Source organism: Seriola lalandi, unplaced genomic scaffold (genome assembly GCF_002814215.2).
Source record: "Seriola lalandi dorsalis isolate HSWRI2012SDOR001 ecotype SW California unplaced genomic scaffold, Sedor1 jcf7180002054578, whole genome shotgun sequence".
Lineage (NCBI taxonomy): Eukaryota > Metazoa > Chordata > Actinopteri > Carangiformes > Carangidae > Seriola > Seriola lalandi.
Window position 1 is genome coordinate 406909 of NW_019525131.1, and position 23979 is coordinate 430887.

Consider the following 23979-nt stretch of genomic DNA (forward strand, 5'->3'; position numbering starts at 1 on the left):
TAGTTTAACTCTAATACAGATCAAAACAGGAAAAGGGAACATGGAAGGGAGTGACAGATAAGCCATAGCACTTGGTTACAAAAAAGACCATTAAGCACTTCTTTCCCAGAAAACAAAATAAATCTGGCCCATACTTGGGCCACATGCTTTTCACCTGGCCCAGTATACACCTGGCTCCATGGCCCAAATGTGGTCCATATACAACATTAATGCTACTTCCACATCTGGACTAATTCTGCTGCACACAGAGAATCTTCTGGCTGTCAGCCAATAACAGCTGAAATCTGCCTAGGTGTGGAAGTATATGGGCCAGACTTTGGTATTCAAATGATGTGGCTTTCACACACTCAAATATTCTGCAACTCACCTTTTTTCATTTACCATTAACCATATACTTATTATACTAGACCTAATTTCTTGGTAAAAAAAAAAAATTGAAGATACAGATTTCTCTTAACATTTTATTTGGTATGTGTTGAATTGACAGTAGGTATAATAATGATTAAAAAATCAAGACCACAGTGACAGTCTATGACATACAAAAAGAAAGAAAGAAAGAAAGAAAGAAAGAAAGAAAGAAAGAAAGACAGACAGAAAGAATTGATCTTTCTCCCTTTAATTTTGTTTATTCTTTTGGTTGAGAGGTTGATCGAGACCAGGCTGTTCTGTATAGAAAGTTATGTAATTTCAGAAAAGACTGCGTAGATAGTGCAGGAAGCTGATTGGAGGGGCGTGCTGTTTACGTCAGAGCCGTCATTCCTATGTAATAAACGCGCTGAACGCTGATTGGATTGATTATGAAAAGTTAACGCCCTCTTTTCGCTTCTTTAGTACAAATATTGTACGGCTCGAACCACTGCTGAGATCAGGGGTTGTTGTATGTACCTTTTCTAGATTTAGACTTTTATCCGTTTGCGAAGGAAAATAAAACAGTCACATACATTTTCCACAAACCACATTAACTTATGTAATATTATATACTATGGTATATATACACTAAATAGTCAACTACAAAGTGTTTGATTCCCTCCTGAAAACGTCACGGACTAGCCCATCTTTGGCCAACCCCTCAGTAGCCGGTGTTCCGTGACTCGACCAGAAAAATGATGCAACGGTTGCCGGTTGACTGTTGCCTTCAGAAGTACAAAGAGAAACGAATGGCGTTAGCCCGCGTGTCGGGGGAACGTTCTCTGGCTTCTTGTTGAATACATGGCTCGGTTTGAGTGTTACAGGTGAAAGGACAACGACACACTCCCTGTAACTTAGAGGTGTCTCTTTTTGGACTCGGAACAGTCAGTGATGAATCCAGCTCGTCGCTGTTCGGCTTTATTGAACCAGCTGTGTGTGTCCTCGCGGAATGGACCGGCAGCTAGGAGACCGTTTTCAACGGGAGCAGTGTCAAACCCGACGGGACCACGATACTTCGGGGTCGGAGGAAGAGGAGTCACAGGGACTTGTCCCCAGCTGAAGCCGAGCGGAACTTCCACCACTGGGGCAGCACCAGGTAATGTACACTTCAGGATAGTAGTCGGTATAGTCTGGGGCCATAAAACAACGCGACTCTGTTTCTACCAAACTCCGTTCAAATAATGTGAACGGTTAAAACGCGCTTACTCATCAGTGTGTGACGTGTCAAAACCACTAGTATGGTTTGTGAATGGATGGTAGTCATCCTACACTGGATACTGTCTCTAAATCACTTCATAACCCTGCTGCTTTTCATGATCCTGAGCGTACTCTCAGTCGGTGTTACCACACACACACACACACACACACACACACACACACACACACACACACACACAGTAATGGTTCATAAGAATTTAAATCACGCGTTTTGGCAGAGACAATGCTTATCATTTAAGATTTGTTCATGTAAGAAAGGTTAAAGGTCTCATTACCTCTCATTACCCTAGATGTAAAACTATCTTACCGGGCAGACACACAGGTTAGACTCAGCATGTGTTTCACCCATCCATATGTGAAACTGATGATGTAACAGACATCAATCCTCAGGAGTCTTTCCAGTCCACAGAGACCCACTGACCTACCTTATATATGTATATGTGGAGTCGACTCAAACAACTATCAGTTAGAGGAAATGTACTGAACTTTAAAACTTCACAAACACATAAAACTGCACACAAAACTTCAGCCTAGGTTAAAGAGAAGTCAGGTTTTCTACCAGTATGTGCCCAAAATAATAATTACTTTGACAAAGCAATCTTTACTCAAGGGCCTCTTACTTACACTATTGACTGTGACAGGGTCTTCATGGGCAGATGACAGTGGTCATTGAAGTGTAGATGTTGAAACTCTTTTTACACGTTGGCTAATTATTATCTGGTGTTATACGCACGTTATACATGCTTGTCCTTGATGCTAGATAAAACAGAACAGCTATGAAATATGAAATTTGTATCATGACCCTTTTACCTGTCAACCAATCAGTGTATTCCTTGGAGCTGCCAAAGGTGGTGCTCTATTCTTTATCACTTTAGCCAGGGAGGCTAACACTGCTCCTGCTTGGTAACAGTTCTTCCCTTTCTCAAACAGTAACACAGGAAGTTCTTGGTGTCCTCTCCTGTGGGTCTTAATCAGAGACCTCTTACTGGTAATCTGTTGAAGCAGCCTCCATTTCCTTCCTGTCACTGAACCATGACACTGCACTTCTTTGTCTCACAGCATTAATGCTCTACTTCACTAGATGACAAATAGGTTCATAGGTCACCTGTGGAGAGCAAGAGCTGGACTTGGTGCTGAGATATTAACTTCTTACTTTAAATGTGAGAAAAAGCCGCTGTACACCATCAACTGTCATTATAAAGGCATTGCTGGTGTTTCTGAAACAGCAGCAGATTCTATGAATAATATTTATTTCTAAAAGAATAGCTGTGTTAGCAGATGCCCAGACAATGATGAGGGTTAAACCGATATATACTGGGTTTTCCAAGGGCTTGGTTTGGTATTGTTTTATTCATTACAAGTCACTTTCACAAGTAACTGAAGTTATGAAGATAAAACTGAACTGCTTACTCCTTGACGAGGCTGAAAGACAGCAGTAGCACAACTAGAACTGGGAAATAAAGCAGCCTGACACATATAAAAAAACCCACAACAACGACGATGAACTGATGAGTGATTTGTATCTGTTCTGTATTCAGCTCAGCCCCCACCTGCACAGTTACCCTGTTGCACTGTAGCAGTAAGTTATGTAGCTGATAGCTCCTGGGCCGTGCTGCACCATCAATATTTACATCAGTGTATGTAGATCTTTTAAAGACATGTTTATGTTGAAATAAATATACATGTACGAGAAGTATGTAGCATTTTGTTCATTTCTCAGGAAATAATTGGATCTCATCAGACATATATATGGTGTTGAGATATATGACTTTATACAATTTGGTGCAAATCCAAATATAAATCTGGATCCAGAAAATGGATCTCACAGAAATTTGTATCCTTGTTAGGTCTTGGGGGAGGTCTGCGCTCTACTGAGTGCCATTCTAGTTGTTGATATCAATCCATATGGAAAAAAAAAATACAGTCATAATACATTTAGCCATATCGCCCAGACCTCAGCACAAGCTGTGGCTCCCATGAACAGCAGAAGACATGAATTGATTGTTTCACAATGAAATAACATGTAGTTTACTTACATGCACACATTCTTGATCCAAAAATTTAAGCTCCTGATTCAGATCTGTTAAGTTGTGACACTTAAAATATGGATTTGAAAGGAACAAAATAATTTTTAACTGTGTGGAAGAGAGCCTGATTTTAAAGAGATATCAGCCTTCAAAAACTCATACCGGTTCAATGCGAGCCAGTCAGGAACCAGCTTGTGGGTCAAACTCTGGAAGCAGTTCTAACCAGGTTGAAGGTTTGTCTATTTTAAGTATTGTCAAAGGAAACAGGTTGGGCCTTAAATAATCCGCTTTAATGGTGTCTGTGTGCAAATCCTCTGGAGGCTAAAACTCTTTATTTTACTCCAGATCTTTACCGGCCTCCATCAGTAATGGGATTGGTCAGGCTGAGTTACATAACCATCCACTAAAGAAGACCTGGGTCAAGAGAGAGTCCACACCAGTTTAATCAGTTTGTCAGGACTGTATTAGCGTCCATTTAAAGCTAAAGAGTTATTATTAACACACCTGTTTAATGAAGTCTGGAGAAAAGCTGATGATCTTTGTAAGTGGTTGTTTATTTTAAGTGGTTGTCATCTTTTAAAACCTTCTCAGTGTTACAGGAATTCAGCAGTTTCACTCAGCTCAGTGTCTGTTACTGTCACATAATACAGGACAATACTTCATTCACTTTTCACTTTTCCCCCTGCACCTCTTCTTCTAATGTCATTCTGGTAATTCAGTTAAAAGGCACGTGTTTCCCCACAGCAGCGGAGATGAACTGGAATTTGGTCTTTCGGTGTAACCAGCGCCACAGTCTGGATTATTATTATTATTAAACAGCAGCTTCACTTGGTCCTGGACCATGAGCACAAAAAAACGGTTTGAGTGAAGACATGGACATATTGTACTGGGTTGGAAATGTCTGTCTATCCTTCTTGTGTTCTCATTTAGCCAATATGCTTCAAATGCTCCAACGTGTTCTTCACATCTCCCACTTGTGATGATGTGGAGGATGACTTGTGAATGTACTGTAGATCGTCTATATTGTCCTGGGACGGGTATACATATCCATGTCACACAGGGAAAAAAAAACAACATGCACGTGGGGTAGACAAGTATCCCAGCATGCCTTTTGACAACCAATATTAACCAGCAGTGAAAAATAGGTGTGGGAATCACAGAGTATCTCACAGTACAATGTTACAATGTTATCATGATACAATGGTATCACAATACAGTGATTCTGTACATCACTTCATATCTGTCGAAGTGAAGAAGAATAGTATTTCTAAAAAGGCACAAAGCAGGAATCATGTTTTTCACTGCATTGTGGTGTCAGTGTCATGAAGGAATCTAAACACACACACACACACTGACTGACTGCAACTTGTCCATGTGTACCGATGTATAATAGATATGTCAGGGGGCGTCGTGTGGCGTAGTGGTCTAAGCAGGCGCCCCATGTGTAGAGGCTACAGTCCTCGCTGCAGTTGGCCCCGGTTTGAGTCCCACATCGCACGGCCTTTGCTGCATGTCATTCCCCCTCTCTCTGCCTCCCCATTTCCTGTCTCTCTACTGTCCTGTCCAATAAAGGCCCAAAAGCCCCCCAAAAAATAGATCTGTCAGAGAACAGCATAACATAAATTAATGCAAAAATAAACGTTTAATAATGTTGAGTGCTAAACAAGCACCATCAACTTGTTAATGTAGAACTGGACACATTTCTATCACATAGTTCATGAAGCCTGTGTGTGTGTTTGTGCTCAGGTGTGTGTGTTGGTGTGTGAGAGTGAAAGACCAGCTCCCGATTGGAGGAAATGGAGCCTGGCTGTTAACAGTGCTGAGTAGTTTAAGTGTGTGTCTGTGTGTGTGCAGGACATCTATAGAAGCCTTCTTCCCTGGTGCTGTATGAATATCTGGGGATATATGGGTAATATGCTGAATGCACATAGACACAACATGCACGGATTCTTTGCCTGTCTGACAGTTCATTGTTGACTGACATTCCACTTTACTGATGCTCCTGAGGGAGTGCTTACACTGCACAGTTCTCATTTTGTTACTGTGTGTGTGTGTGTGTTTGTGTGTGTGAGTGTGAGTGAAAGAGAGAGCATTCTTGAACAGGCCAGTCAGTCAGAACTGGACTGTCTCTGATGAGAGTCACACTGTCTCTCCCTCCTCACTTCCAGCAGACTGTCAGACTCATTCCAGCTCTAAGGCCAAAGACTGAGGCAGGAGGAATAGTGTTAGGTGGATAACCTTCAGACAGGCTGAAAACTGTATGTGTTGATGTGTGTGCTTCCGTCATCGATTTTGTTCCCTGTAAGTACTTATGTTCATGTTTGTGTAGTGTATAGTCCTTTTTACTCAATCCAATTCGTTGAGTCTGCTCACCAGACCTTTTTCTGTTAACTTGTATCAAACAGCAGCTCATCCTGTTATTTGAAGCTTCTCTTTGACAGCATCAGAGTGCAGCGATGAAGGAGTCATGGAGCTATATCCTCATCTTGAGGCTGAAGTTAGTGGTGCTGTTGTTTTGAGGCTGCAGTTTTGTACCGACATTCATGGTTGAAGGGATGTAATCTAAAAACTTTGGCATGGAAAACTTTGGTAGATGCACAAATCGATCGGCTGGCGATCAGCAGAGGACGATTTTTACGAGATTGAATGTTCAGTCTCAGATATCCGGTTCTGTGCTGGTCAAATTTACACTCACGCTCACTCAACCGTCAGTGTTTTATTATGAACATATAGTCGAATTGTCCATTAAAGAAAAGTTAGAAATCAGTTATGGTTCTGTGCTCTGATACTGGATTGGACAAAATAGTTAATGTTTTGGTTTACAATAAAAAAAAAAAAAACATTCCCATTATTCTGAGCTGTATTTTGTGTTTGTGATAATGTTAGCATGTTGGTACACTAAACTAAGAGGCTGAATACAAAATCAGATTAGTGAATTAGTTCAGTCCACAGTCTCTGTCCATGTAAACCTTGTTACTGTGTCACCGACAGAACAACCACACACTTTCTCCTCCCTCTGTCCTTAGTTACTCAGACAGCACGTGTGTGTGTGTGTGTGTGTGTGTGTATGTGTGTGTGCGCGCGTGCGCATGCGCGTGCGTGCGTATCCAAACCAGATTTTCCTGCCATCCCCACCTGTTGGACAACATGTCCATTCTTATTAAAACCCCTCCCACTTACTACTTACTGTTTCTTTTTATCCTCCTCTATCTCCGAAGATGCTTCCTGCCCCCACCCCTCTCTCTGTAGAGGTTATTCTGTCAACCAGCAAGTGAGACAGGGTGAGGGAGGGGTGGGAAGTGATGATTCAGACAGGAGGATGAGACAGATAAAGGATGAGTCACAGACAGTCAGAGATGTAGACAGTGACAGTCAGAGACAGTGACAAGTGAGAGGAAATGGAGGCCATGGGTAAGACATTTACAATATCAGTGTAATAATAATCTTTTACTTAAACAGACGTGTGGTATATATATCCATTATTAAACTACATATGTCTGAATACCATCAAAAATAAATCCATTTTGCTCCCCTCAGTTGGGCTGGGTGTCAGACCTCAGTACAAACTGATTGAATGAGTATCTGAAGTGATGTAAATATTCACTTGTTTTATTTCAGAAAAACTTGTGTATGGTTTTCTGCTTTTGTTAAGTGACCAAAAAAGTCTGCACTCTGAGGAACTTTGTGCTCTTCAGTGTCAGCGGTCAGCGGTGTGTGATCAGCAATGATAACCTCCTTTGTTTTCCCTGTTTAGGGAAAGGTTGGTAGTCTTATACCAAGCCGCTAGTAGGTCCACCTCTTCTCTGTTAGCTGTTTCATCCTTGTTGCTGATGAGGCCCATTACTGTTGTGTCATCAGCACAAGTTATGTATGTCTAATAATACTCTATATCTCTGTCTCAGTAAATCTATACTGGATTCTGTCAACAGACTGGGAGGACAAACCAAAACCTCTGGGACAACCTACTGTTACTGTTGTACCATTCAGGAATTTCAGGCAGTTCTAGCAACACATTGGCAGTGAGACGATCTTTCCTAAAGTTATTATATGTTTCAGTGGGTTAGTACAAATGTCTAATAGCAGTCTCTGTACAGACATCTGACAGTTTAAAGATTAAGCTATTGGCTAGCCAGTGGTTTAAGGGATAATGTAGGCAGACATTTAAGGTTGATAACAGCCTATCAACATCAAGATTAATGTCCAGTCAGAGTCTTCTACCTTGGTATGTGATGGACTGTTGGACTGTTTTTCTCATGACCGGCCGCTCAGTGAGTGATCTGAGCAAATGTTTAGTCAGTATGTTCTGAAAAGGCCGAAGTAACCAGCAGAGCGTCCAAACCTTGTCTCTAGTCTGTAGGCATGCCTCTCTTCCATTGGCAGTGAGGGGATACAGTCTCTCAGTTCAGTGGTTTTCACAGAGAACCGCACAAATGAATTGTGAAATGACTGTAAGCAACCGAAGTATTGGGTCTACAAAGTCAATGATTCATACTCATGAGAACTGAAACACTTGACAAAAAGTACCTGGTGCTATTGTTAGAGTGAGACTACACTCCTGCGTGTCATGTTTGGAAAGAATAAAGAACAGTTTTGCTGATATGTTCTTGGTCTGGTATCACCATTTGCTCATGGTGGCTAGTACACTGTTATAACCACACATGTCCCTCCCTTGTTTCCTCTCCATCAGTTTGTCCAATGGGTGGCGGCAGCAGCAGGTTGTTTGGTACGTTGGCCCAGTCGCTGAACAGCTCCTCCTTGGCCCAACCAGACCCGTACCCGGAAGAAAGCCCAGACCAGGACCTGGCCGAGGTAGACCCAGACCAGCTGCTCAGAGAGTGTGAGGATGTCCTGCAGAAGCGACCGGCCCGGCCACACCGGGATCTGGTCTATCCCAGCACCACAGCACCCTGTCATCATAATGACAACCCCTCCATACGGGTGATGCAGTGGAACATACTTGCCCAAGGTAGAGATCTGTGCATCAACCATACAATGATAGATTTATGTGGACTACAGTGAGATGTAGAAATTTGGAAGTTATATTTACATTCAGTGGTGTTTTAACCACAGTAGCAGCGTGGTCTGTCACCAGTCAGTACATCACCTTGGTCTCTGATCCTCAGAGAGTGAATCCTACTGACTTTGGTGATCATCTGAATGGCCACTGTTCACACTGACAGCTAGTGGATCAGACATTGCAAATGTTAGCATGTTAACATGCTAAGCAAAGATGTGTTAGTATTTAGCTCTAAGCAGCTCCGTGTCTATAACAGCTTCACCAAGTTGCTAGCATGTGTCAGGTGTTGGTATGAAAATGAATGTCTCTTTGGTTCCAGCTCTTGGTGAGGGGAAGGACGGGTTTGTCCGCTGTCCACTGGAGGCTCTCAACTGGCAGGAAAGGAAGTACTTGATCCTGGAGGAGATCCTCACCTACCGGCCCGACATCCTGTGTCTACAGGAAGTGGACCACTACTACGACACTTTTCAGCCAATCATGGCCAGCCTGGGTTACCATGGCAGCTTTCTGGCAAAACCCTGGTCTCCCTGTCTGGATGTAGAGCAGAATAACGGTCCTGACGGCTGCGCTCTGTTTTATCGCCACTCACGCTTCTCCCTCCAGGCCACAGCTCACCTGCGGCTGTCAGCCATGATGCTGCCCACCAACCAGGTAGCCATCGTTCAGACGTTGAACTGCCGGGTAACGGGCCGGCAGCTGTGCGTGGCCGTCACCCATCTGAAAGCTCGTAATGGCTGGGAGAGGCTGCGTAGTGCACAGGGTGCTGATCTGCTGCAGAGTTTACGAAACATAACGTCCCGGGGTGGCGGTCAGAGTGAGGCAGCGTCAGCCATCGTTCCTTTAGTAGTGTGTGGGGACTTTAACGCAGAGCCCTCAGAGGACGTTTACAGACGCTTCAGCTCCTCCCCCCTCGGCCTAAACTCTGCATACAAGCTGTTGAGCTCTGACGGACAGACAGAGCCAGCCTATACCACGTGGAAGATCCGCCCCTCTGGTGAGAGCTGCAGCACGCTGGACTACATCTGGTATACCCATGATGCTTTGAGTGTGGACTGTCTGTTGGACATTCCCACTGAAGAGCAGATAGGTCCAGACCGCCTCCCCTCCTACCACTACCCCTCTGACCATTTATCACTGCTCTGTGACATCAGTTTCAGGGAGGAACTTCATAGGTTGATGTAGGTTCCAGTCACAGGAGCTCTGGACCAATAGGAGGACTGAATGAGGCGACTGCTTATCAATGATGAAGTTACACTGTAAATCAGAGTTAGGACAGTTCAGAATGTGATTTTGAAGTGGATCATGGTGGAACCTGATTTCAGAGTGAATAATTTACAATGTGTCCCTTCCTGTAACAATGCTATTATTTTAAACATGGTCATCATAGGAACTTCAAACAGTTAAGAAGTTAAATTTGACTCTGACACGAGTCACACTAGAGCCTGTCAGTCTTCTAACCCTTTAACAAAATGTTCTGGTTATTCAGCAGCTGAGGGGCCAACTGCACTTAGTTATTATTGCCTATATACATAGAAGACTGTAACTTAATTTTATTAAATTATTCTTTATACTTTTATCAGTCGATGTTACCATTATCAACAGGTTTTCCTTTAGTTTCCCTAAATGAATTATTTTGCACTGAAGTAATCCCAGGTGGTTCTTCAGTTCGACATTGGTCATCATGACGTGTTGTTGCTGTGACTACACTGAACATAAGGAGAAATGTTAATATATGAAAGATAAATAAAGAAATGAATTTTACTCATACTGTTGCTTGTTTGACTTCCTGACTAGTAGTTTCCTGTCAGTCCACACTGTGACTATCCAATAATGGCATACAAAGGTGCTTCACTGTTAAATAAAGTTGATAGCAGGTTATTATAAACATCCAGGGCAAAACTGTGTCAACAGATTGATTGTGAACGACTGGCTGTTTCTCCCTCTCACAGAATAGCTTGCCTCTGCCTCAGCCATTGACAAACTGGTTCAAGGATCATGTTGACGCTGGACGCTCTCTGCATGTTGCAATTGGACACAACATGGGCTGTGTAGCAGGTCCAGTGGACTTTAAAGGGAGCGATCTGTTGACGGCTGGCCCTCAGTGCTGGACGCCTGATGGCTGCTATGAAGCTTCTCAGTTAGAAGTTCCATTTTCATCCCTTTGGCGCAGCTTCTTGTGCATCACCCTTTATTAGAAGATCTTTGTCGTTTTTCTGAAATATGTGCTACCAATCTGAGTGATGACATCTACAAACTATGCTCATTTAGAGGAACAATAAAAAAAAATCACAGTATAGGGCAGTGCAGGTCAGGAATGGACTGAATATTATTAAGTCATGTCAACATGGAGCATGGAGTCTCAGAAAAGTTTCAACATCGGGTGGAAATGAAAAACTGAGGAACTACCCAGTGTTAGTGTGCTGTTAATAATGCTAATAAAGTGATTACTGAGCATGAATGCTAAGGCATAAAATATTTCAAATAATAATTCAGCTCCACAATGCACCCATGCAAAGAGCTAGCTGCATAAAGAAATGTTTTTCCCAGTTTGCCCAGGCCTGCAAAGTTTTCAGCTCAACCCCATCCAACACCTTAGGAATGAACTGCAACAAGTATGAGCCAGACCATATCACCCACCCTCAGGGTTGGACCTCACTAATGCTCTTGTGTTTGAATGGTAGCAAATCTCCACAGGTACGTTCAACATCTGATGGAAAAGCCAGGAGATGATTTGGCTTCAACAGTGTTCGAACTACCTCACCATAGACAGCAAGTCCTTCCCATGAGGTAGTGACTTTCATCTCTCTGATATTGTCAGCGCTCCCACATTCTTTAAAGCAATCACAGCACTTCCAAGAACAAGCTGATCATACAGCAGAATAGAGAAACATCAATATTAGAAGAACTCACACTAGGTTGGTGAGTCTGTGGCCCAGAGGACCTTCATCTACGACTTGTAACCATACAGTCTGTAACTAGCAGGCACACACGCACCCTGGGGTGACTCTTATGGCTTTCTGAAATTGGGACAATTCACCAGTGATCGAAATTTTCCTGAATCTCAGTTTCAGCTTCTGCTATGTCTAATTTTTGTTAGTGTCAGTCATGTTTGTTGAAATTACTGGGGATATTAGTGATACAGTCTTGGTTTAATTTCTACTGTCATCTGGAAACTTCCACTGAATGATTTAGTTTTTCTTTATGCAACATGTTTTGTCATAGTGCTGAAGAGCTTCACGTTTTAATTATTTGCATGTTTCATTAGATGTGTTGATCTTGGAGCCACAGTATGCAGTGTATTCAGTGCCACTGGGGCTGATAGATTTGTCCCTGTATGATTGTTGAAGTACAGCCACTTTGTACAACAAGCATCTTCAAGTGTTGTCTTGTTTTTACATTTTCTGTCCAAATAAATTGATTTAAATATTTGTGGTGTCTGCTCAGATTTTTGTCAACTGTGAAATATTACTGAGGTGCAGAGTCATAATCCTTACACACTGGACACACAAGTGAAATGAGTTTCATTAGCAGCAGCAAAGCGTCCCTCTGTTGCCGAACCAGCACAGTTCACTCTGCATTCACACAACACGTCAAAGGCACAAAGCATGTCACTAAATACTTGTATAGCATTTCATTTTTCAGACAGCTGAATAAAACAACTTTAGACAGTTTTATTCACATTTGTCTTTTTTATAATACATATTTCAGTAAAATCTACTTCAATACACTGATAGTACAAGAAAAAAATAGTATATCATACTTCAAATGTGGAGCATACCATTCAGTTGTTTTGTCCGACGCAGACATCCTTTACTCCCTTTTTATGAACAGTAGAAAAAGACGCTAAGTGTTGGGAAGGTGAGGTTGCTGTGGAGTAACAAACCATTAAAGACTGAAACAGAGGAGGAAACAAAGAGATGAAACCCGACTACATCTGTATTGACACATTGAGTATCAAAAAACGTTTGTACACTTCTGTTTACAACAAAGTCTTATCAGGCTTTATATTACGTTTGATTACAAAAGGTTTTTCATGTAGAATCTAAGGCTGCCCATGTCTTCTGAGCTCTGAAAGTGTGTGTGTGTGTGCGCGCGTGTGTGTGTGTGTGTACAACAGTCCCTTTTATCCTTTGTAGGGCTTCAGTGTCCCTGGAGACTAACATTAGGCTGACAGTCTGAGCCGATGAGAGAGGAGCTCTAAGGCGGGGGAGGTGTGGGATGTGTCCTGCACTTCCTCAGCAGTGTCCACAGTCACTTCCTGTACTACCCCCCCACCCCCCACTTGGTGGCCTGGCTCCAGGCAGAGCTCTCAGGATGATGGGGTTTCTGCTGATGCTGCTAGTGGGCTGGAGGGGGGCGGAGCCTCTGCTGCTACTTCTGATTGTGCTGCTTCAGGCTGACAGCTGGAGGGCTTTGGGGGCTGGGTGGGGTGAGGCTGGCTTACCTGGAACTGAGGCAACGGCTGAGCCACCGCTGCTGGTTTGGCCAGGATGAGCTGCGGTGCTGAGCGGCCCGCTGTTAGCTGGACCGTGTGCGTGTTGCCGGCTGCAGGTTTAGCAGCGGCCTGCGCCAGCTGTGTAGCAACAGGTTTGGCATGGATGAGCTGTGTGACCTGGCCTGTCGCGTTGGCCTGCATAAGCGTGGCCAGCTGGTTGGCTGGGATGGTGATGATGGTGATCTTCTCTCCAGCTTTGGAGCCAGCAGGCAGCACAGTGGGCAGAGCCTGGATCACCAGTTTGGGGGGAGCACTGGTGGAGGCGTTAGCAACCGTTACCGGGACCCCTGTGGTGGTGGTCAGAATGGGCGAGGAATTTAATGTCACCTGACCTAGTGAGTTGGTCATGACCACGGGCATGGCTCTGATGGGCCTGTAGGAGGAGACACAGGGGGAGAACATATTACATCCCAGTACAACAACTGAGCTCACAGGATACAGACAGTGTAACACTGCTGAGTAAAGTCAGCATGTTTTATAATGCCTGAATGACAAGCTGTTAGTATGTAAGGGTGGGAACACACTGGCTGTGTGGTGTGTATGCGACGGCTGCGGAAAGTCTTGCTTTTCACTTCAGTGCTCATTTTAATGGGTTAGAGCTACACACTGGCTGCATGACACGCGTGTCTCACATCGCACGGCTGTGTCACATGATATAGAGATTCAGTGTCTCGCAGCAGAAACAGACAGAGAAAAGACCTGTTGATGTCACAGTGACATCATAGCAACATCATCATATAAAACTGACTCCTTCCACTATAGTTTCTATGTCTAGTCTGATCTGATTATGACACAGACATGAAAAAATACAAATATATGCTTAACCATTTTAGCAACTGCATGTGGAGACAGAGACACTTTACTGATGTTTTCTGTCAAAAGATAAATCAGAAATTAATTTATAATAAAAAGAAATCCAACATTTCAGTGACTTGTAAACAAGGCCTATTCAACTGGCGGACTGCGGGCCAACTCTGCTCCGTCTATCAAGTCCAATCGGCCCGCCGATGAATTGTTTAATTACAAATATGATTGTTGATTGTTCTGGGTGTGTTGTTAAATTTGATCTGAAATGGACAGAGCATCATCTGAACTGCTGGTCAGAAATTCAGTTCCAATTTCAGACCACTCAGAGCAGGGGATGTAGTGATGTGGGGGCTGCTGGTGAACTACTGCACAGTAAAAATACTGTCACAGAAAAAGTCCTGTAGTAAATCGTTTGGTATTACATTTCCATCATTACAAAATCAGTCTATCAGGCGATTTGTTCAAAACAATGCTGTTGTGAAAACGATGTTTACTTTTGTTAGTATTGCAGCTTATGTTGCACAGAAAATCAAATGCAACATGACAAAATAAGATTTGAAAATGTGTCAGGTGTAGGTACATAATGACAATGGCTCAGGAATTGTGCTCCCCTGTTTATGTATTCAGTGATGGACTGTGTATGAATGACTGCATTATCAATCTTTTCATCTAATGTTGATCTGACCAGACAACCTGTTTGTAGAGAAATGTTGATATCATGATTCTATTTGATCATGTGAGTTAAGGAGAAACTGTTGTGGGTTAAATGTTCATTCTCAATGAACCAGTCAATAAAATATAAAATTAAATCAAAACTACAGATATCACATAATTAACACTCAGCCAAACAGATGGTAGGTCTGACGGTATTGCAAAATAAGATTTCAGATTAAAATTAAGTCCTCCACTTACTTCACAGACCCAGATGAGCTGCATGAGATCAGATGACTGAGACCACATCTGAAGACCTGTTCATTATCACATATTAATGTCAAATTAGACTCAGACCTGGTGGCCACATTGCTGGGGATGACAGTAACGTAGGTCTGCTGGGGCTGGGTGACAGAAGGGGAGTGGGTGCCCAGACTGGCGGGGCCCTGCTGGTGAGCCAGGTGCTGGCCGGACACCATGCACTCAGTGTCTTCCACCTCCGCGCCCTCCTCCTCCTCGTCGATCACACGAATGTTCTTTGGCATGTCTTTAAACTGGTAGGCCAGCCGCTGACCCTCCACCTTGGCCAGGATGCCACGTTGGTAGTAATACCTAGACACAGAGAGGGGTATCAGGACTGCGTTCTTACTTATGACCGAGGCAGACTGCTCAGAACTATCAGATGTATGTGGAGAGGACTGGGTAACCTCAGCGCTCGGCCCATGGTCTCGTAGTTCATGTCGGGCTTGTTCTTGTGTTTCCCCCACAGTTTGGACACGGCCTTGGAGTCGACCAGTTTGAAGATGCCTTTCTCTCTCTGCATCCACTTGATGTACCGGGGGCAGGTGTTCTTATCCTGCAGTAGCTCCAGCAGGAACTCCCACAAATAGGTGGTGTTGCCTGGAGGACACACAGCACCACAGCATGAAATCCTGAGGCTCAGGATTATATAGTTATCTTTACAATGTTGTATAAATACACTGATGGTCGAGGACAAACAGTTCAATACCAACATCAGTCCCAAAAACCAGTTAGCGCGAGTCATAGTGAGGAAACTTATCATAAAGTAAAAGTGAACCTCGGTGTTTGTAACAGATGAACAGTTTCCTGCTACTGAGGGAAAAGGAAGATCCGAGATCAGTTCTTCTTCCTCTACTCGATAATTCTGGGTCTAAAAGAGGAGGAATACTTCTCCTCTATCCATCACCCACTGATCCTCTGCAGGGTCACAGGTTGTGCAGATTTTCACACACTTTTATTTCTTGTGCAACTTGATAGAACAGACTTCTGTGGACAGTATTGATGAGACCTGATACAAACCTTTGCCCTCCCTCTGCCTCTTCTTGATCCCCAGGTCAAAGGAGCCGTTGGAAGCAGGCTGGTGTGACTTGGGCTTACGTCCTCCTGCACTCAGAAAACACACACGCGCGTACGCACGCGCACACACACACACACACACACACACAAGTCAAGATCATGCTGAAGAACAAACCACAGATTCATTTTTAATGTTAATGGGGCCTCGTCACACTCCCCGTCCCTCTCCCCACATTGTCTAAGTAAGCCATTTATCAGTGATGTATGTATCAAACATGCTCAATATTCCATATTGTTGTAAGCTTTGTAGTGTATTTCCGCACTTCACTGACTCATCTCTTACACTGTCAAAATGTATTAATGGTTGGGAAATTTCTTCAGTCTTGGCTACTGGACAAAAGCAGCAGAAATCAGGCAACCCGTGTTTTATATGAATCACTTCACAGCCCAACGGTGTCAGTGCGGGGACACTGACCTCCTCTCTTCTTCTTGGCAGCAGGTTCACATTCAGGAGGGATAGGGAAGGATTCCTCCTCTATGGGCCCACACTCTGTAGAAACCTCCACCACCGTCTCCATCATCACATCTTCTGCTGGAGTCAAACAAAACAACATTCACACTGTTCTTTGAGTGACAGAGCCACATGGACAAACCAGTTTCTCACAGGATGAAGATAACTGAAGGGACCAGCTCCAGATATACTTCATAACAGTATGTATTGCTTGTCTGCATGTAGATGATGTGTGCAGACCCACACTGATGCAGAAAGTAACAAAACCTAGCTACTGAACGTGGGTCAGCTACACTCAGATGGACAACCTAATATTCACCCAAATATTCAGTCCTTTTGTTGTATTAATATATAATAGGTTTGACAGATTCATCTTTTTAATGATCACATTCACACTCTCACTACACAATGCTAAAACAATGGCAAATGACCAGATCCAACCGTAATGTCTTGATAAATCGTTCCCTCTGTCTGTTTTCATTTCCTTACAAAAAACTGAATGTTTCTATAAGTGCTGCACAGAAAATCGAAATATAATCAAAGTTACATTATGACCAAGTGCAATATCCAAATCACAGGAGCTGCAATTTTTGTGATGAAGGTAAAATGTGTCACAACATTGTTGTGTATTGTTAGCACCGTAAGTGTTGTGGCGCTACAGAGACGCCCTGGCCTACAAATCATATTCTCCAGACATCAAGAACATGTTTGTTTGGTACAACACCAACAAAAATCACATCATCTTCATTTCATTTTTTTTTTCACAGAAATTTAAATGAATTTTTTTTTTTTTTTTTCATATTGTGCAGTCCTGGTTTCTAGGGTTAGTTTAATAATGTTTTGGAGATATTAATGAAATATCATAATTGAAATATAACATCAAAATATTGGAGCTGAGTTTAAAATTGCAATTGTTTTAGCAGTGTCCACAGCCTCTCTAATGAAGACATGAGTGAGTTCAAAAAGGGTCAACAGACTGGTACATCTTTTTATACATAAACAATCTAGGTGACTGTCTCATGCTAATTTAACACAGGTAACTAACAGTTAGCAAGCAGGTAGCTTTTATATATTGAGTGTAAATGACAGACAAGTGAATAACTGTAAAGATGTGAAGCAGTCAGCATGTGAAGCTAAAGTTACAGGACAGAACTGTCAGTGGTCACCAGTCTAATATCAAACCAGCAGTTTGTTATTAATACAAAGTGGGTCAATAATGTCTCTGCTACAAATACATACAAACACAACTCCTAAGGCCATGATTATGTAGTATTTTTCTAATAGAAAACTCAAGTTTAAATAAAAGTTTGCTTTTGTTTTGGTGCTTTGAAACTGGAAACTGCATCACCACCATCATTTAACTGACACTGTTCAACAACACATTCGTGACTGAGCTTGCAATGTTTTGTTTAACACCAGAAGTTTAATTATAGAAAATAAAAGAAGAAAAGCTATTTATATTTCAATCATGATATTAGTCAGAAAAAACATTGTAATTATTTGTCCTATTCCAACATGGGTACACTTTTACATGCAACACTGTCAGATCAGATCTGATCTGACTTCATCTACCTAATCTAACCCTCATTCTCCAAAAGTATTTCCGGCCAATATGATACAACAACACTAACCAGAGCCACTGACGGATGTAACCACCACCTGAAACACAGAGACAACAGACACTGATAGTTCACTGTCTGTATGACTCACCCGAGTCTATCAGAGGAGGAAGTGTGTTTACCTGTGTTGCGTTCACTGTGCAGTCCTCCAGGAGACTCCATGTGGAGAAGAGCTTCAGCTGCCTCAAACGTTTTGTCAAAACACACCATGTCATGACCCGACATCTCCACTGAGAAGAGAGACACACAAACCTGTCAGCACACATGCTACTGAGGAGCCAGACAGCCAGATCAGACTTGTGACATCAAATAACGACACAAAGAGAAAAAGGCAACATTCACAACATGACAGCGCTGCAACCTCAGCTATTTTGAAATGTTGACTTCCTTGTTTGAGGTTTGTAGTGGCAGTCTGGTCCTCCCTTCCCGTTTCCTGTAATCTGCTCTAACGGTTAGACATCTTTCCTGCCAGCAGGGGGCAGTCTACTGATGTCCTACACAACAACAGCAGCTCAGGTGCAGTCAGCACTTCTCTCTAATCACTGCAGAAAGGGTAGACCAGTGTGAATGAAGTCGGTGCAGTTATATGCAATGTATGTTTAGACCACCTGGATCCTAATTTGACATTGTAACAAACAAAATGAATGAAACAAGGCTGAACTCAAAACTAATGACAGGATGCAAAGTGTAATACCAACACTGATGTCGATTCAAGATAACTTTGATTATTAGCAGCAGCCCCAAACTGAATGAAGCAGATGAGGAGAAATTCTAAAATGATTTGAAGGTGACTAAATTCACACTGCAAGGACGGTGTGTCAGTGCTAATCTGGATTTATACGTGACACAAGGGTTAACAGACGTCCTGCTATAAATATACCCACAGTGGAGGTATTGATTTATAGCTCAGCATCTAAGCACTGTTGGTATTACCACTGCAGCACTAACATGAATATATCATCTTTAATTATATTGCCCACAGTAACTGTGTTTACACTGTTACATCCACTGAGATAGACAGCAGTGATCACAGTGAGCAGGTTTGATGTGTGTTACTGAAACAGAGGAGGCTGCTGAGTCTTTTCTTCATGTAGGAGAAACACAAGCAGCCAATAACAGTTCTTGTGGTCTCCATGTGGCAGCTCCACGACTGTCGGGGCTTTAAATAATGACTGGAGAGGGAGGGGGACTTAAACGTGTGCTCTAAACTAACTAGAATTACTGAAAACTACTTGTAATATGCAAGTTACCCTGAAGACCAGTTCGAATGAATCCCACTCCAAAGTAACCACAATTATCCATAAATCTATCCACCATTGATAAAGCCAACCTATCGAGAGAATACAGCCTCACCAGTCTCAGCCACCTCAGTGACCACCTCCTGCTCCTCAGCCACATCCTGCATGAGATACGTTTCATCATCGTAGACCAGGACCTGGGCTGAGTAGCATTCCTCCACCTGGGCGCTGGGCACCTCCTCCACGATTACAGCTGGACAGCCCTCCTCCTGCAGCACCACACCGTCGTCCTCTTCCACTTCTTCCTCCACCTCCTCGCCGGCCTCCATGATCACCGCCTCTACCTCCCGCTGAACCACTTCTTCTTCCTCCTCCTCCTCCTCAGCGGGATGCTGCTCACACTGAACACAGTTGGGAAAGTGTGACTGTCACTGTGTTTGCAGTTCAATAAATAAATGGGTAAGTACAGTATTACAACAGACAGACATAACAGACAAAATGAGTTCCAGGTTGTATGAAAAACACACAAGGAAACATATGCATCATAAACAGGCAATTGAACTCTATATCAGTGCCACTAAAATGTTGTTCTTGACCTCTCCGGGCAGAAGGTCTTTCAGAAAACGCCCATCTTATCCCTCTCCACTGTTTCCACCATCTGGTTGTAGTTTTTGTGGACACAGCAGCTTGTCTGGGATCAGTCATCAACATTTTCTACTGCATCATCAAACAATCTCTTAAACCACCTGCTTTGAAAATGAAGTGAAAGACTTGAAAATCTTTCAGCCATTAAAACGGTCTCAAAGTGAAATCTAAAGAACAGAATCCAGAAGGCTTTAATCAGTCAATAATCAGGAAAAGAATCGTATTTTCCCAGGTAATTTATTGTGGTCGAGATATTGATATTTTTGTTTAGTAATATTCCTGGTCTACACTTCGCACTGGGCAGTGTTGATGTGAAGTGTTGATGATGAGTGTTCAGTGCCATGAACTGTGCCTCATCAGATGAAAATCTTAACACACATAAAACAAAACATTCTGCAGCTAACAGGGATTTTCCAGCTCAGAAACATGTGGAGGTGGCTCCAACATGACTGGGGATGGGTACCAAAACTCGGTATTAAATGGGCCCTGGGGCTAAATTTTTAAAGATCGGAGTATCGATAAGCTCTGACATGATCTGTTCTGCTTTCTGTACTTGAGAAACTAAGAAAAAAGATTTCCTGATTGTTATTGCAACATAACGGTTCTCTCGCACATTTTATCTCACCAACTCGATTCCTGATGAAGACATTTGTCTATGAATGATGCATTTTCGTTGTTCCTAATGCAGAGGAGAGACCTCTCTCTCTCTCTCTCTCTCTATGACCCTGTGTGTGTGAGGGGCGGGTGTAGCTGTGTCACATGCTGGAGCACCGTGCAGCACACACACACAGAGGCCCTGCTCTTCGTGTCTATGGCAGAGAGAACTAAACATTTGGAGGTATGCTAATATTAATCTTAAATTGCTTTGGGTTTTTTTTCTTACAAAATGACAAAAAATACTGATAAGAGTACCATTAAAGTACCGGATCGATAAGTGGTATCAATAAAAGTAGTAGTACCGTTAAAATCTTAATGATACCCATCCCTAATCATGACCTGGTGTACCAAACCTGACCAAGTGTACAGGTGTACCACACCTTCAGCTGACTGAATAATTAAAATAAGCCACATAAAATCAATTGTCAACTATTTAGACAATCAATTAAGTGTTTAATTAATTTTTCAAGTAAAAATGCTGAAACTCATCTCTGGGTTTGGGACCAATAAGGAGTTTGAATACATCAGCTCTGGGAAAATATAACCAAAATAATGGGTAGATCAATTGACTGTTAGTTGCAGCCCTTCACAAAACACAATATGCATAAAATATGCAGCATTTATTTAGTTGTAGCATTTGTCTTGTAACAAATGGATCCTTCAAAGCTTTCCAGTACGTTGCCGAGTATCATACTGCCTCCCAAGTTTATACAAAAGGTTTCATGTTACAGGGAAGGAACAGAGAGTTAAAAATCATCTTCATTAACTGGCTATATGGTTATTCTGTATGTATATGTCTTTAACATATATGAAAGGCTTAGTGTTAACGTGTTACATATTTTGAAGACTTCTGCTGAATGAGGAAGCTGACTGATATGTCGCTTTACTGCATTAAACAAATGTCTCATTCTGATTGAGGGGTTTGGCTGATGTCCCTGCCAGCATCTGTATACAGGCTTACCTGCTGGGGCTCCTCCACAACGGTGACATATTCCACTATGTTCCCTCCACCGTCTGACACTACCACAGAAGTCATCACTCATTCCTATCAAAATAAAAGCACAGCGGGTCAGGATGGAGAAGGTATGATACAGAGCTGAAGGATTTACAGTTTAAGTGTGATTTTGTAATTTCATTAAATATAGTCTTGGAGTCTTGTGTGTATGTGTGCTGGAGCTGGGGTCATGTGAAAGCCCCATGGGCACCCACTCTCCTCATGACTTAGTCCAAGTAATGTTGTGGTTTTTGTTGCGATGAACAAACAGTCAAAAACATCTTCTGGTAACTTCAGTCTTATAAGTGATCTAACAACATTTTACTTCAATAACATTGTCACTAAATTGACTGAGAATGCAACTTAATGGTCACCTGCCTTTATCAAGCACCAAACTCACAATAAGAAACATCAGCATCTTTATACTAGAGCCATACACTGCAACAACCACCAAAGGATTTAAATCACTGACACCTGAGACAACCAAGCCATCAATAATTCATTAAAACAACAAAAATAATAATTGTCTCTTGTATGAAGATGAGGTTATTTCATACTCTGAATTTGATGCCTGATGAAAGTCTATAATGGGTTTTGATTTAACTCGGGCTTATGGTGTGCTAGTTCATGACATGTGTTTCCATGGTGGCAGATTTTCCTACACACCTGTCTACCTGGTATTCATTAGATAACACTCAATCTGATACTTCATTAACATTAAACCTATGAAGCTGCTCCACACTGTTCACAGTTGCATTCTGTGATATAGTGTAATGGCTTAAGACTGAGCCGAATAATTCGTAATGCCAGTTCATCAAGGCTGCATTCATGAGTATATAATATGAATATTCCCCAAAGTATTAGTGGTAGGCACTGTCATATTGTACTTACAAAGAAGCTAAATGGCGAACAGTACAATTCAACTGATATGTTGGAAGGACCTCTGACACTTCATTCGTAAACAAAGCGAGAATCCTGGACACAGCAGCTCGTGATGCACAGAAGAAAACCGAACCGTATGCTGAATGCCAGCTCCTCTTATTAAAACCGGGAAGGGTAACCTGCAGTGTCCCTGATGTCAAACAGGACTGGTTTGTTCGGAGAGATGCCAGGCACCGACCCTTCTCTCCACACAGGCTAATGTTTACTTTCTGAACGTATCTGTGCTAAGTCTGCAGCTCCAAACTCTACAGCTAACTAGTTAGTTAATGCTTCTGCTACTTACTTAACAAGACTTAATCAACTAGAGCCACTACATTATATACTTTATCAAGTTATGTCACACATTCAGTAGGATAAAAACAAATGAACACTGCCCTCTCCTTTAAAGGGGAGATCTCCCACAGCCGAATAACTTAGCAATGGCTATCATTAAGGTAAGTTAGAGCTCAAATCAGTTAGCAGACGGCTAGCGAACATATATAGTGTATTTAAATACGGAGTACACTAACACAGACTGGCCAATAGAGCAAGTTATGACATCTACACTGGGAGTTGTGGTCTATCGGACTCCGGTGATGTGTTAATGAAACGAGTTTCCTTCCCTTACCTTGTTTTGCTTTGATAGCGAAAGGTAAGCTCCACGGCTAACACTAGCTGGGCCTAATGTTAGCTAATGTTAGCCAAGTTGACGAGGCCAAAACGCTTACTTCGCTCGTATAAACAAGTGTTTGCAACTGCTCCGTCTCCAGGTAATCACTTTGCAGACGCCCTACGTTGAAATCTGAAGGATGAACACGGATGCAGGCCCTGAAGTTGTGTTTTGATAACTGCTAGTTTCTTTCTATCCTGTAGCTTTCCGGCGCGCCGCCTCTTCGCTACTACCGATCCAGCGGGTCAAAGCACAGACTGCCGTGACGTCACGAGTGCCCAGACACCCCCCCCCAACAACAAAAAAAAACCGACCAAACAATTTTTTTTTATTTAAAAACCACACAATTTCCACGGATACGGTACTTATTAAGGTGTATATTCCTACATTAATGTTCACATCAAATTACCACGCAGCAAACCTGGTCTCAATAAGTAATCCAGTACAAGAAGACTGTACAATGCAATGCAAAGTGTTGGTGCATTTTCAGGACATAAGAATTTTAATCTATCGTCATATTAGTTAATAGTGAAGGTTTATGAAGACATGTCATTGGGCATTTTTGCAAAATAGCATTGTTTGAAATAGGTTTTTACTTATTGCTCAGAATAATAATTTATTTTAATATATTTTTTAATTTAGGAGATGGTGCAGAGAGAATCCCACGCACTAACACTTGTTTTAAACCAACTTTATTTATAACAAATGAAAGATAAGCAGTGGCCTGTGGCCACATGGTTAACAACTGATTTGTCTTATATAAAAAGAACATGTCTCTCAAAGT

At 42.4% G+C, this 23979-nt stretch overlaps 2 protein-coding genes across 4 annotated transcripts; one reads left to right on the forward strand and one right to left on the reverse strand.

The window, feature by feature from the left end:
• Nucleotides 1-865: 865 nt before the first annotated feature.
• nocta (nocturnin a) lies at nucleotides 866-12098 on the forward strand. The gene is made up of 3 exons (XM_023417842.2): nucleotides 866-1504; nucleotides 8341-8619; nucleotides 8990-12098. The coding sequence occupies exons 1-3, from the start codon at nucleotides 1300-1302 to the stop codon at nucleotides 9850-9852; spliced, it is 1347 nt and encodes a 448-aa protein (XP_023273610.1). The 5' UTR covers nucleotides 866-1299; the 3' UTR covers nucleotides 9853-12098.
• Nucleotides 12099-12321: 223 nt separating this feature from the next.
• elf2a (E74-like factor 2a (ets domain transcription factor)) lies at nucleotides 12322-23443 on the reverse strand. Of its 3 annotated transcripts, none has more exons than XM_023417862.2 (9): nucleotides 23154-23443; nucleotides 21572-21655; nucleotides 19424-19709; nucleotides 18193-18300; nucleotides 16416-16529; nucleotides 15944-16027; nucleotides 15331-15523; nucleotides 14885-15235; nucleotides 12322-13538 (listed from the first exon to the last, which is right to left on the reverse strand). In XM_023417862.2, exons 2-9 carry the CDS (start codon nucleotides 21644-21646, stop codon nucleotides 12980-12982), a joined length of 1770 nt encoding a protein of 589 aa, XP_023273630.1. In that variant the 5' UTR covers nucleotides 21647-21655; nucleotides 23154-23443; the 3' UTR covers nucleotides 12322-12979. The 3 variants fall into 3 exon arrangements, with proteins under 3 accessions (XP_023273630.1, XP_023273631.1, XP_023273629.1); XM_023417863.2 differs by having other exon boundaries at nucleotides 14981-15235; nucleotides 16416-16532; XM_023417861.2 differs by having other exon boundaries at nucleotides 16416-16532.
• Nucleotides 23444-23979: the final 536 nt, after the last annotated feature.

Excerpts from the sequence above, each read along its gene's own strand:
- nocta (XM_023417842.2), top strand. The coding sequence starts at position 1,300 with ATGAATCCAGCTCGTCGCTGTTCGGCTTTATTGAACCAGCTGTGTGTG. Across the intron at positions 1,505-8,340 it reads CACCACTGGGGCAGCACCAG|TTTGTCCAATGGGTGGCGGC; the intron begins GTAATGTACACT and ends CCTCTCCATCAG. Across the intron at positions 8,620-8,989 it reads GTGGAACATACTTGCCCAAG|CTCTTGGTGAGGGGAAGGAC; the intron begins GTAGAGATCTGT and ends CTTTGGTTCCAG.
- elf2a (XM_023417861.2), bottom strand. The coding sequence starts at position 21,646 with ATGACTTCTGTGGTAGTGTCAGACGGTGGAGGGAACATAGTGGAATAT. Across the intron at positions 19,710-21,571 it reads TTGTGGAGGAGCCCCAGCAG|TGTGAGCAGCATCCCGCTGA; the intron begins GTAAGCCTGTAT and ends AACTGTGTTCAG. Across the intron at positions 15,524-15,943 it reads GAGGCAGAGGGAGGGCAAAG|GCAACACCACCTATTTGTGG; the intron begins GTTTGTATCAGG and ends TGTGTCCTCCAG.